We start from the raw sequence: 11915 nt of genomic DNA, 5'->3' as shown, positions 1-11915 counted from the left end.
CTTCACTAGGGGAGACGCAGTGACTGTTTCTCTCAGAGACTACCCTCTTGCATGGAACTTAATTACAAGACTCATGGAGCGACAATGTGTGTGTGTGTGTGTGAGAGAGAGCGAAAACCACATGCGCATGACATCTGCCTCACATTTTCTGAATTTGTTCCTTCCTCTTTGAAAATTGCAAAACGCGTCCATTTCATTTTTCTGAAGGTGGTAGTGAGCTTCTGGAGGTACTTGTTCCTTGTAGATATTGAGGAGGCATGTTGAATTGGGAATTGGCTCAGTGGAAAATGACCTACATGATGTGGAATGCCCTTCTTCCAAGTGTTCTGCTCCTCTCTGGTAAGTGGACAAGTTCATCGGGAGGTGTTGGCTGCTAAGTTTTTCTGTAAAGGAATTAATTTACTTCGTTCCTCCTCCCAGATTGATACAATGTCTGTGAGTGGATTGCACCAATATGTTTGCACTCAGTTCTTGGCCAATGTTGTTCCACATTGCATAATTCCAATGCAATGGCTAAGTGTGGGCTGGCAATGAGAGATCAAACAGAGGGATAGAATCATAGAGATGTACAGCACGAAACAGACCATTCGGTTCAATTCATCCATACTGAACAGATATCCCAACCTAATCAGTCTCATCTGCCAGCACTTGGCCCATATCCCTCCAAACCCCTTCCTATTCATGTCCCCCTCCAGATGCCTTTTAAATGCTGTCATTGTACCAGCCTCCACCACATCCTCTGGCAGCTCATTCCATACACGTACCACCCTCTGCGTGAAAACGTTGCCCCTTAGGTCTCTTTTCTATCTTTCCCCTCTCACCCTAAACCTATGCCCCTTTAGTTCTGGACTCCCCCACCCTAGAGAAAAGACTTTGTCTATTTACCCTATCCATGCCCCTCATGATTTTATAAACCTCGACAAGGTCACCCCTCAGCCTCCGACGCTCCAGGGAAAACAGCCCCAGCCTGTTCAGCCTCTCCCTCCAGTTCAAGCCCACTCACCCTGGCAACATTCTTGTAAAATCTTTTCTGAACCAGATGCGCTTCACCAAGTGGTTTATCTGACTCCATCCAGTGAGGGAATAGTCAACTCAGTGGGTGATTCAGCGCAAAACGGAGGCCACTCAATCCATCAGGTCTGTGCCAGTCCCTGGAAGAATTTTCTGATTCTTCCCACTGCCCACTGTTCCCTTCTCATAACACTACCCCATTCAAGTCCTTCTGCAAATACTTCAACTCTTTCCTGAACGGTATTCTTTCAGAACACAACAGCTCGTTATGTCTCCTCCTCTTCTCTTGCCTCAACCCCCTGCAGCTTTTCCTGATCTGCTCAAATTTGAGTCCCTTGAGTGACCAGTCCTTATGCTCGCACCGCCCCCGTACTCTGGGGGTATGTTCATGCAACCGCAGCAATGGTTGAGGCTACTGGGGCTCTATTTGACTCAATATTACTTCCCCCTTTTCCGAAATTCACCATCTCCGACTTCGCTGCATTAAAATCAATCTGTATATCAGTCCCATCCCATTGGTTTGCCCTGTCATCTGGAGTTTGGTTCATGTACAAACTTTAATAGCTTGCCTACCCATGGAAGCCTGGGGCGACATGGTGGCTCATTGGTTAGCACTGCTGCCTCCCAGCGCCAGAGACCCGGGTTCGATTCCACCCTCAGGCGACTGTCTGTGTGGAGTTTCCACATTCTCCCCGTGTCTGCGTGGGTGTGCTCCGATTTCCTCCCACAATCCAAAGATGTGCAGGTTGGGGTGGATTGGCCATGGGAAATTGTCCCATAGTACCCAGGGATGTGCAGGTTAGGGTGGATTGGTCATGGGAAATTGTCCCATAGTGTCCAGGGATGTGCAGGTTAGGGTGGATTGGCCATGGGAAATTGTCCCATAGTGTCCAGGGATGTGTAGGTTAGGGTGGATTGGCCATGGGAAATTGTCCCATAGTGTCCAGGGATGTGCAGGTTAGGGTGGATTGGTCATGGGAAATTGTCCCATAGTGTCCAGGGATGTGGAGGTTAGGGTGGATTGGCCATGGGAAATTGTCCCATAGTGTCCAGGGATGTGCAGGTTAGGGTGGATTGGTCATGGGAAATTGTCCCATAGTGTCCAGGGATGTGGAGGTTAGGGTGGATTGGTCATGGGAAATTGTCCCATAGTGTCCAGGGATGTGGAGGTTAGGGTGGATTAGTCATGGGAAATTGTCCCATAGTGTCCAGGGATGTGGAGGTTAGGGTGGATTGGTCATGGGAAATTGTCCCATAGTGTCCAGGGATGTGGAGGTTAGGGTGGATTGGTCATGGGAAATTGTCCCATAGTGCCCAGGGATGAGCAGGTTAGGGTGGATTGGCCATGGGAAATTGTCCTATAGTGCCCAGGGATGTGTAGGTTAGGGTGGATTGGCTGTGGGTAAATGTGGAGTTAAAGGTAGGGGAATGGGTCTGAGTGGGTTACTCCGCTGGGCCGGTGTGTGTGTGTTGGGCCGAAGGGCCTGTTCCACACCGTAGGGTTTCTCTGGATTCTTATTGGTACAAATCAAAACGAACTGCTGTCCATTAACAATTGCCACAGTCTACTTCCCCCTATTCTGCTTCTGTTTTCTCTTTGATCAGTTAATTCAAGAACCACATTGTATTTTTTTTAAAAAACACCCTTTTCTGCATCCTTCCTCTCTCTTCACCGAAGCTAAGGGAATTTGTCAGAAATTGAGCAGTCCACGCCCTGCACAAGACATTCTGAAGAAACACTATTGCCCACAGCGTCCTGTCCTGTCCTGTCCACTGGAGCTGGTTAATGTGACCGTGAAGCAGTGAGGAATAATGACTGACTGTTTACGTTTGATGACCTGAGGGAAGATTGCAGATGACTGTCATTCACTTATTTATAGTCAGGAAGGTTTATAAGCCAAAATAGCCAAATCTTTTCAGGCCAATTAATGTCACTTATTGTCGGGTTGCTTCTTTGTCTGTTGTCTGCCTATCTATCTATCAATCCATGTATCCTGCTGTCCATGTGTCTGTGTGTGTCTGTCGGTCTGTCTATGTATCCATCTATCTGTGGGTCTATCTGTCAATCTAAGTATCTGTCGTTTTATCTATTCATCACTCTCTCCCTTTCCACATCTCCCTGAATGTAGGCATATGTATCTTTGCGTGTATCTATCTATCTACCGCTATTCCCCTTTACCTTTCTTTTCAAATTATTGCAGATGTAGGGGTCTGTATTGAAAACAAAACATTCCTTTCTGATAGTGCTTTGATGAAGAGTCATCTAGACTCAAAACGTTAGCTTGCTCTCACTCCACGGACACTGCCTGAACCACTGTGATTTTGAGTTAATTTTGTTGTCTTTTTTTCTATCTATCTATCTATCTATCTATCTATCTATCTATCTATCTATCTATCTATCTATCTATCTATCTATCTGTCTGTCTATCTGTCTGTCTATCTATCGGTCTGTCTATCTATCTATCTATCTATCTATCTATCTATCTATCTATCTATCTGTCTGTCTATCTATCTATCTGTCTATCTATCTGTCTGTCTATCTATCTATCTATCTATCTATCTATCTATCTATCTATCTATCTATCTATCTATCTGTCTGTTTATCTATCTGTCTATCTATCTGTCTGTCTATCTATCTGTCTTTCTATCTGTCTGTCTATCTATCTATCTGTCTGTCTGTCTATCTATCTATCTGTCTGTCTATCTATCTGTCTATCTATCTGACTGTCTATCTATCTATCTGTCTATCTATCTGTCTGTCTGTCTGTCTATCTATCGGTCTATCTGTCTATCTATCTGTCTGTCTGTCTGTCTGTCTATCTATCGGTCTATCTATCTATCTATCTGTCTATCTATCTGTCTGTCTGTCTGTCTATCTCTCTATCTATCTGTCTATCTATCTGTCTGTCTGTCTATCTATCTATCTATCTATCTATCTATCTATCTATCTATCTATCTATTTATCTATCTATCTATCTATCTATCTGTCTGTCTATCTATCTGTCTGTCTGTCTGTCTATCTATCGGTCTATCTATCTATCTATCGGTCTATCTATCTATCTATCTATCTATCTATCTATCTATCTATCTATTTATCTATCTATCTATCTATCTATCTATCTATCTATCTGTCTATCTATCTGTCTGTCTGTCTGTCTATCTATCGGTCTATCTATCTATCTATCTGACTGTCTACCTGTCTATCTACCTACCTTTCTATATATGTGTATTGTTGGATCGAGCTCTCAGATCTGTGGCGGTTTGTATCATTGTGGTGAATCACAGCTCCCATATCCCATCCCGCTTTCACAGCCTCATTATTGACTCAGGTCTCGGTCATTCTGGTATAACACGATGGCTGTGTTTCTCTGTCACCTGGCACTACAGAAAATCACGCTGGATAGGATCTCCAATAGAAAATCACTACACCCAGGAGAAAGCTTGCATTATCCAAACAGCTTCCACAATTTGTTGTAGCCAATTTGTACGGACGAAATGTGCATTCGAACAGAACGAGGTGTCCTTGCTCATCCGTTGCACAGTCACTTTTCACTGCATATTCTGTTTGCTATGGTCATCGCGCTCACTTCCTCTTCAGAAACCCTCGTCCTGTACTCTGAAAGAAGAAAAACAGTAAATTGTCATAGGCTTTGCTGTATCTTTCACCTCTATTCTCATACCCCTCCTATCTTTCACTTGGACTGGTCACTTTGAGATCTCTTTGTCCAGTGACCCTTCCCATACACTTTGATTGCCATTGAATTGCATTGAGCTGAACACTTTTGAATTTACACTTCTAGCCCCTGAGGATTTTATCATTCGTTCCAGAAAAAGAACATGCTTTATTTGGAAAGAGGAAGCAAAACTGAAGTTTATTTTAGGTTCACATCAAGGAACCTAAATCAAGTAACTAAAACAGTACATTTATCAAATCTACTCCCAAAAGAAGTCGGAGAGTCATCGAGTCCTACAGCACAGAATCCAAGCAATCTGTGCCGACCCTAACCTCAAGCTAAACTAGTCCCCCCTGCCTGCTCCTGGCCCATCTCCCTCCAACCCCTTCCTGTCCATGTCCTTATCCAAATCCCTTTTAAACGTTGGAACTGTCCCTACACCCCCCACTTCCTCAGGAAGGCCATTCCACACAAGGATCACCCTCGTTGTAAAATATTTGCCTCTTACCATTTTCAAATAGAAAAGACAACTGCCATTAACTCTGTCTATGCTTGTCATGATTTTATAAACTTCTATAAGGTCACCCCTCAGCCTCCTACGCTCCGGGGAAAACAACCCCAGCCTATCCAGCCTTTCTTTATAACTCCAACCCTCCCATTCCCGGCCACATCCTGGGAAATCTCTCCAGAACCCTCTCCAGTTTAATAATACCCTTCCTATAACAGGGAGACGGGAACTGGACACAATATTCCTGAAGGGGCCTCACCAATGTCCTGTACAACCTCAACATGGTGTTCCCAACTCCTACACTCAAAGACATTTGTATAAATTGGGAAAAACTCCTGACTTCGGAAAATCTATCATCTTGATCTGAACAGGAATAGTAACAGGAAGAAACATGGCAAAGGAGAACATAGAGACAGGAGGAGGTCAGTCAGCTCTTCAAGTATGTTACACCATTCAATAGTGTCCACTAGTCTAACACTGCCATACTTTCTCATTGCGGAGGGAGATTGGATAGAGGTTTTTGAAACAATGGACAGAGTAGATAGAGAGAAGCTGTCCCCACTCATTAAAGGGACAAGAAGTACATGACATTCAAGTGATGTGCAAATGAAACAAGGATAAGGAAAATGTTTTCCATTAGTGTCAGGCCTGGGAACGCACTACCTGGTTAGCTCAGCCTGCAAGACACCTGGTGAATGAATTGATATCAACAGCATGGGTTCGATTCCTACAGCGGCTGAGATTCTCAAGAAGGTCCTACCTCTGAACGTCCCTCCCTGATCTGATGCCTGGTAAGGTTAGATCACCACCACCAGTCATCCCCCCCCCTCTCTCTCTCTCTCTAATGAGAAAAGGGCTCTCTTTGCAATTTTGCCTCACCTTCCGACCGAAATCTTTAATTCTGGTACAATATACGCAGGATCAGCTCAGAATCAAGGGGAGATGAAGAGGAATTTCTTCTCTCAGAGAGTTGAGAGTCTTTGGAACCCCTTGGCCCAAATTGCTGTGGGGGTGTAGAGTCCTTGTGGATATCTGGGGCTGAGATCGATCGATTCTTGCTCAGTCGGGGAATCAAGAGAAGGGGCAGGAGAGTTGTCATTAGGAGTGTGTCAGATGAGCCATGATCTTATTGAATGGGGGAACAGCCTCAGGGATAGAATGGGCTACTCCTGTACCTATTTCTTATGATCTTATGTATCATAGAGTCATAGAGCTACACTGCATAGGAAACAGTCCCCTTGCTCCCTCCAGTCCACCCCAAACTAAACCAGTCCCACCCGCCTCCTCCTGACCCATCTCCCTCCAAACCTGCCCTGTTCATGTCCTTATCCAAATACCTTTTAAACGTTGCAATTGTGTTTTGTTCGGACTCTGTACCTCTGATTCACTTTGAGTATATGCCCTCTTCCAATGTCTTTCCCAAATGTGACATTCCCTGTTGCCTTTCCTAGTTCCAACTTGTGTCATTGGAGAGAAGGTCTTCCTTACGGCTCTTGTTGGGACCGAGGTACTGATCCCGTGCCAGCTGACAACAGACAGCGGGAGGTTAACACAACTTTCCTGGATAAAAGACCATCAGGAGAAGCCCATCGCTGTGTACAACCCGAGGTTTGGGTTTAATGTCCCAAATGAAAACTATTCCGGACGGATAGAGTTGAGAAACCAATCTCTCCTGGATGGATCAATCCGAATAAAAGCGTTGGAAATGCAGGATGAGGGGAATTATACATGTGATCTTACGATATTCCCTCAGGGAAAACTGAGAAAAGCAGTCCATTTAACGATTCTAGGTACGTACCCTACATAAGGTCATGGTCAGAGTAGGACCATTCAATGCGGCCGGCTTGGTGCAGACCCATTTAGGCTCAGAACTGGTTTGTAGTTCTTATTAAAATAAAATATAACCCATTGAAATGATATTCCATTGAAATTCAGGGAGGCAGACACTGGAATACAGACAGTTGTAAGAAGATTTAGTGAGTGAAATGACATTGAGTATTTACGAGGGATTACCCATGTGAATAAATGTCATATTTCAGATTTTTGTGTATTTACCTTATTTCTTTCATTTTTATTTACTTTTTAGCATTTTTACTGATTTGGATAAACATTATTTTTCTTTTTATTGCTTTCATTAATGCTTGTAACTAAGCCTGAAAAGGAATATGAACTGTGCCGAAACAGTTCCGCGTCTGAATTGGTCTGCGCCAAACCGGGCTGCGCCAAATTGCCTGTTCTGAAAGGTCCTACACCCGGTCATGGTCCACGTTGACAATATATCCTTGGGAAGAAAATGGTACACATGAGCGTGTGTTTGTGTGTGCGTGTGTATGTGTGTCTGTGCATGTGTCTGAGTGTGTAAGAATGTGTGTGCATGCTTGTGTGTGCACATATGTATGTGTGCACAAGTGTATGCATTTGTGTGTGTCCATGTGCTTGTGTGCATACATGTGTGTGAATGTGCATGTGAATGTGAATATGTGAGTGCATGAGAATGTGTGTACAGGTGTGAGCATGTGTTTGTGTGTGAGTGCATGTCTGAGTGTGTGTGTATATGTGACTGTGTGTGTGTGAGAGCATATGTGTGTGTATGTAAGCATGTGTGCATGTGTGTGTTTCTGTGCAGGAGTATATGTGCATATGTGTGTGAGTGTGTGTGTGTGCGCGCCTGCATGTGGGTCTGCAGGGGGTGAGGTTTAAGGTGTCCTGAGGAGTAAGCAGTATTACAGTAGAATTGCAATCAGAAGTGAGCTCTTGTGAATAGCTGAGTGAGCATTCCAGCTACATTTTAGCTCCGCACTGTGGTTACTGGTGAAATTCTTGGTTAGTGATTACTTGATGCTTTGAATGAGGCTTCATTGGTAGAAACGTTGGGCACCTTGTCTTGAATCGGGTTAAGATGCACTGTATCCACCCCCCCCAAATATTACAAGAAGAGTAGACAGTTTCTCCTACCCCTCCATCTGAGCTGGGAGACCCAGGGTCCAGTCCTACCACTTCATGGCTGTGTTGCACAGTCTCTCTGCTTGGCTCGGGTAACATCCACACTGCACTCTTATCGACTGTAACACTGGATGGTTCTTGTGGTGATTGGAATGAGCTTAGCCAGGGATACCTCAGAGAATCTGAGTTCCCTGACTGGGGCTGCCAACCTGGGTTCAATTGGGGAGCACCGTCTGGCAGTGTCCGGGGGGGTTCTGTTCACTCTGAGTGCTGACTCTGTGGGAGCTGGATCAGTGTCATGCACTCTCCCCATGTCAGTAATGGGGGGCTTGGTGACCGGATACTGGATTCAGTGGAGTTATTTCAGAAGCCCCAGTGCTGGAGAGTATTGAGAAAGGCCTCCTTCCACAGCCCAACAATGGCTACATTTCTCAATTTCCAAATTACCCCTTGACTCTGTCTCATGCCTTCTCCAATCAGCTGGGTTCTTTGAAAAGATGTGCCTCTTTAACACCATCCCACGTGTTCTGACATGGGGTAAACCCTCCTGCTTAATTTAAAACCAGCCACACAGAACATATTTATCCCATACAATAATCTGTAAAGTTTGGAGTGGCCAATAAAGATTTAAAGTAAAAATTAGCAACTTTATTCCTTAAAGTATGACAGAGAATAATTAGTTAACAACTATGTACAAGTCCTTACTTTAACCTATGTTTACCTTCCCTTCTATAATACTAGTCTGATAAAACTCTCAATTAATATTTACAAATTAACATTTCTTATCTCAAATCCAGGCAGCTGTAAGTTCTTGTCTTTGGATCTTCCTGTGTCTTCTTTTCTCCTTGTTAGGAATTCCTGCATCACAGGTTACTGGTCGAAAAAGTACTTTTAAGAGAGTTTTTTTTAAGCAGTCTTTGTTACATGCTAGGACTCGGAAGCTCTCCTCTCAACTGTTCAATTTTCTCCTGGTCTTATTCACAGATTGTGTCATGGGCTTTTAAGATTGTCAATGCACTCAGTTCAAACTTGATTAGAAGTTGGTGTTTTTTCGGGGTATAATTTGAACTGATTGGCCGAATTTGAATTTTTTTTTGTCTCTAGGCAGCGAACTACTCGAGTTGTTCGACCCAGTGTTGACTTTTGAGAACACTTGGTGCTGTGTCCAGTAGTTCTGCTGTTTTTAACTTTCTTAAAGGTACATCCACATCTTCATAACACCTCACCCCTTAAAAAAAAAATGAACCATCATAATAAAAGGATGGCTTCTTTTTTTCTACCTTTTAAGCACATTACCCTAATATACTGACAACTTTCATGTAAGTTCACCTTAACCTCTGCCCATCTACTTATATCTATATATCTATATCTATTTATAGAAATATATATACATAAAATATTAAATGAAGACAAATGTCATCTAAACTCTATCAGTTAAATTCACGATAATGCATCTGCGATTACATCTTTCTGACCTGCAGCATGTATGATTTTTAAATTAAAAGTCTGTAACATAAGACTCCAACGAAATAGTCTCATATTCTTATCTTTAAAATGTAAGCAGATTGTGGTCAGTGAATACAACAGTCTCTGACACATTGTTCCTGATATACACCATTAAAATGTTGTAAGGCCCATACCAAACTCAATCGTTCCTTTTTGATTGTGGAGTATTTTCTCTGGTGGATGTTGAGTTTCTTTGAAAAGTAACCAACTGCCAGTTCAATCCCATCCTCGTCTTCCTGTAGGAGTACAGCTCCAACTCCAATGTCATGAGCATCGGTGGGGACTTTAAAAGGCTTTGAAAAGTTTGTTGTAGCTAAAATTGGTTTGGTGATTAATATTGATTTCAAATGCTCGAATGTCTCCTGGCATTGTTCTATCCACCGAAACTTTGTGTTCTTCTTCAGCAAATCAGTTAACGGTGTCACTATTCTGCTGAAATTTGGAACAAACTTCCATAGGATCCGCGGAGTCCTCAGAATTGAAGCACCTCTTTCTTTGAGATTGGTTGTGGAAATTCCTCGATGGCCTTCCTCTTTGTGTTCTGTGGGGTCAATCTTCCATGACCGATGTTATGTCCCAGGATGTTATGTTCTACTCTCATGAATTCCGTTTTATTTAAGTTTATCACCAATTTTGCTTCTTGTAGTCATTCAAAGAGCTCTGCCAACTGTACCATATGATCTTTCCAGGACTTACTGAAGATCACTACATCGTCCAAACAGACTGTGGAGTTTGTTAACCCAGCCACAACTCTGTCCATGAGTCTTTGGAATGTGGTGGGTGTGTTCTTCATTCCAAAGGGCATCACTTTAAACTGATATCACCCATTTGGGGTTACAAACACAGAAATCTCTTTTGCCGTCTCTGATAAAGGTATCTGTCAGTAACCACACATTAAGTCCAAATTGGTGCTATAACTGGCTTGTCCGAATTTCTTGATACAGTCCTCCAATCTAGGAATTGGATATGAATCCAATTTTGTAACAGCATTGACCTTCCAATAATCCACGCAGAATTGTTGAGTCCCATCTGGATTGGGAACCATGACAATTGGTTAACTCCACTTGCTTTAGCGTGGTTCGATGGTGTTCTCGTCAAGCATAGCCTCTATCCAGGACCAGTCTGGGTTTGAAAGGATTTAGCCGATAGGGGTGTTGTTTTATCGGAGCAGTATTCCCTATGTCTACTTCATGTACAATAGCATTAGTCCTCTCCATCTAATTCTTACACATGCCCTTATACTGCACTAACAAATCTTTCAACTGTGTTCTCTGCTCCTGAGACAGATAGTTTACTAATCTATCCCACTCTGCAAGGACTTCTTCATTTTTTAATCTATTTTGAGGCACATCAAAATCCACATCATCTGGATCGGATTCCTCACTCTGCGGGGCAGGAACTAACACCTGTTTCTCCAGTTCCTTCTCTGTTGTGTAATACAGTTTCAACATGTTCACATGACATACTTGATATCTTTTTTCCTGCCTGGCGTCTTTTCTAAATACTGGATTAGTGGTGCTGGAAGAGCACAGCAGTTCAGGCAGCATCCAACGAGCAGCGAAATCGACGTTTCGGGCAAAAGCCTTCACCTGACTCAACTTTTTCTCAATTTGTCAGGGGCCACTAAACCTGGCTTTGAAAAGATACAGTACTAACATGTAATCCCCTCGGGAAAATGTCCGAGTCTCAGAGTTTTTATCTGCCACCTGCTTTATTCTACACTGTGCCCTCTTTAGGTGCTGTTTAGCTAACTCACCTACTCAATTTAATCTCTCTCTCACCTCTGATACATAATCTAGGTGTGAGATCTCCGACTTTAGTCCTGTCAATTTTTCTTTAATTAATTTCAAAGAGCCTCTCACTTCATGCCTGAATATTAACTTGAAGGGAGTGAACAGAGTAGATTTATTCGGGTCGTCTCTAATGGAAAACAATACGAATGGGATACCTTTATCCCAATAATTCGGGTAATCCTGAAAGTGTGCTCTCAACATGGAATTCAAGGTCCGATGCCATCTTTCTAAAACTCCCTGGGATCAGGGTGAATCATATTGGATTTAAACTACTGTAAACTAAGGTATCCATGACCTCCTGAAACATCCTAGCAGTAGAATTTGACCCTTGGTCTGACTGGGTCATCCGTACTGTGTGAAGAAAGCTACTAACTCCTCTACTACCCTTTTTGCCATGATACTCCGTAATGGAATTGCCTCCGGAAATCAGGTAGAAACATCCATTATGGTTAACAAGTGCTGGTTCCCACTTTTAGTTCT

The 11915-nt window shown here is 43.1% G+C and overlaps 1 protein-coding gene across 1 annotated transcript in view; it reads left to right on the top strand.

The window, feature by feature from the left end:
• The first annotated feature begins 219 nt into the window (after positions 1–219).
• LOC140458840 (nectin-1-like) overlaps positions 220–11915 on the top strand; it is a 60617-nt gene continuing 48921 nt past the window's right edge. The window contains exons 1-2 of the mRNA XM_072553521.1: positions 220–339; positions 6645–6983. Of these exons, the coding sequence (XP_072409622.1) occupies positions 258–339; positions 6645–6983 (421 nt within the window). The 5' untranslated portion in view covers positions 220–257. The remainder of the gene's footprint in view (positions 340–6644; positions 6984–11915) is intronic.

Source organism: Chiloscyllium punctatum, chromosome 34 (assembly GCF_047496795.1).
Source record: "Chiloscyllium punctatum isolate Juve2018m chromosome 34, sChiPun1.3, whole genome shotgun sequence".
NCBI classification, from domain to species: domain Eukaryota; kingdom Metazoa; phylum Chordata; class Chondrichthyes; order Orectolobiformes; family Hemiscylliidae; genus Chiloscyllium; species Chiloscyllium punctatum.
The sequence above is the reverse complement of the archived record's forward strand: the minus strand, read 5'-3'. Positions and strand labels throughout refer to the sequence as shown.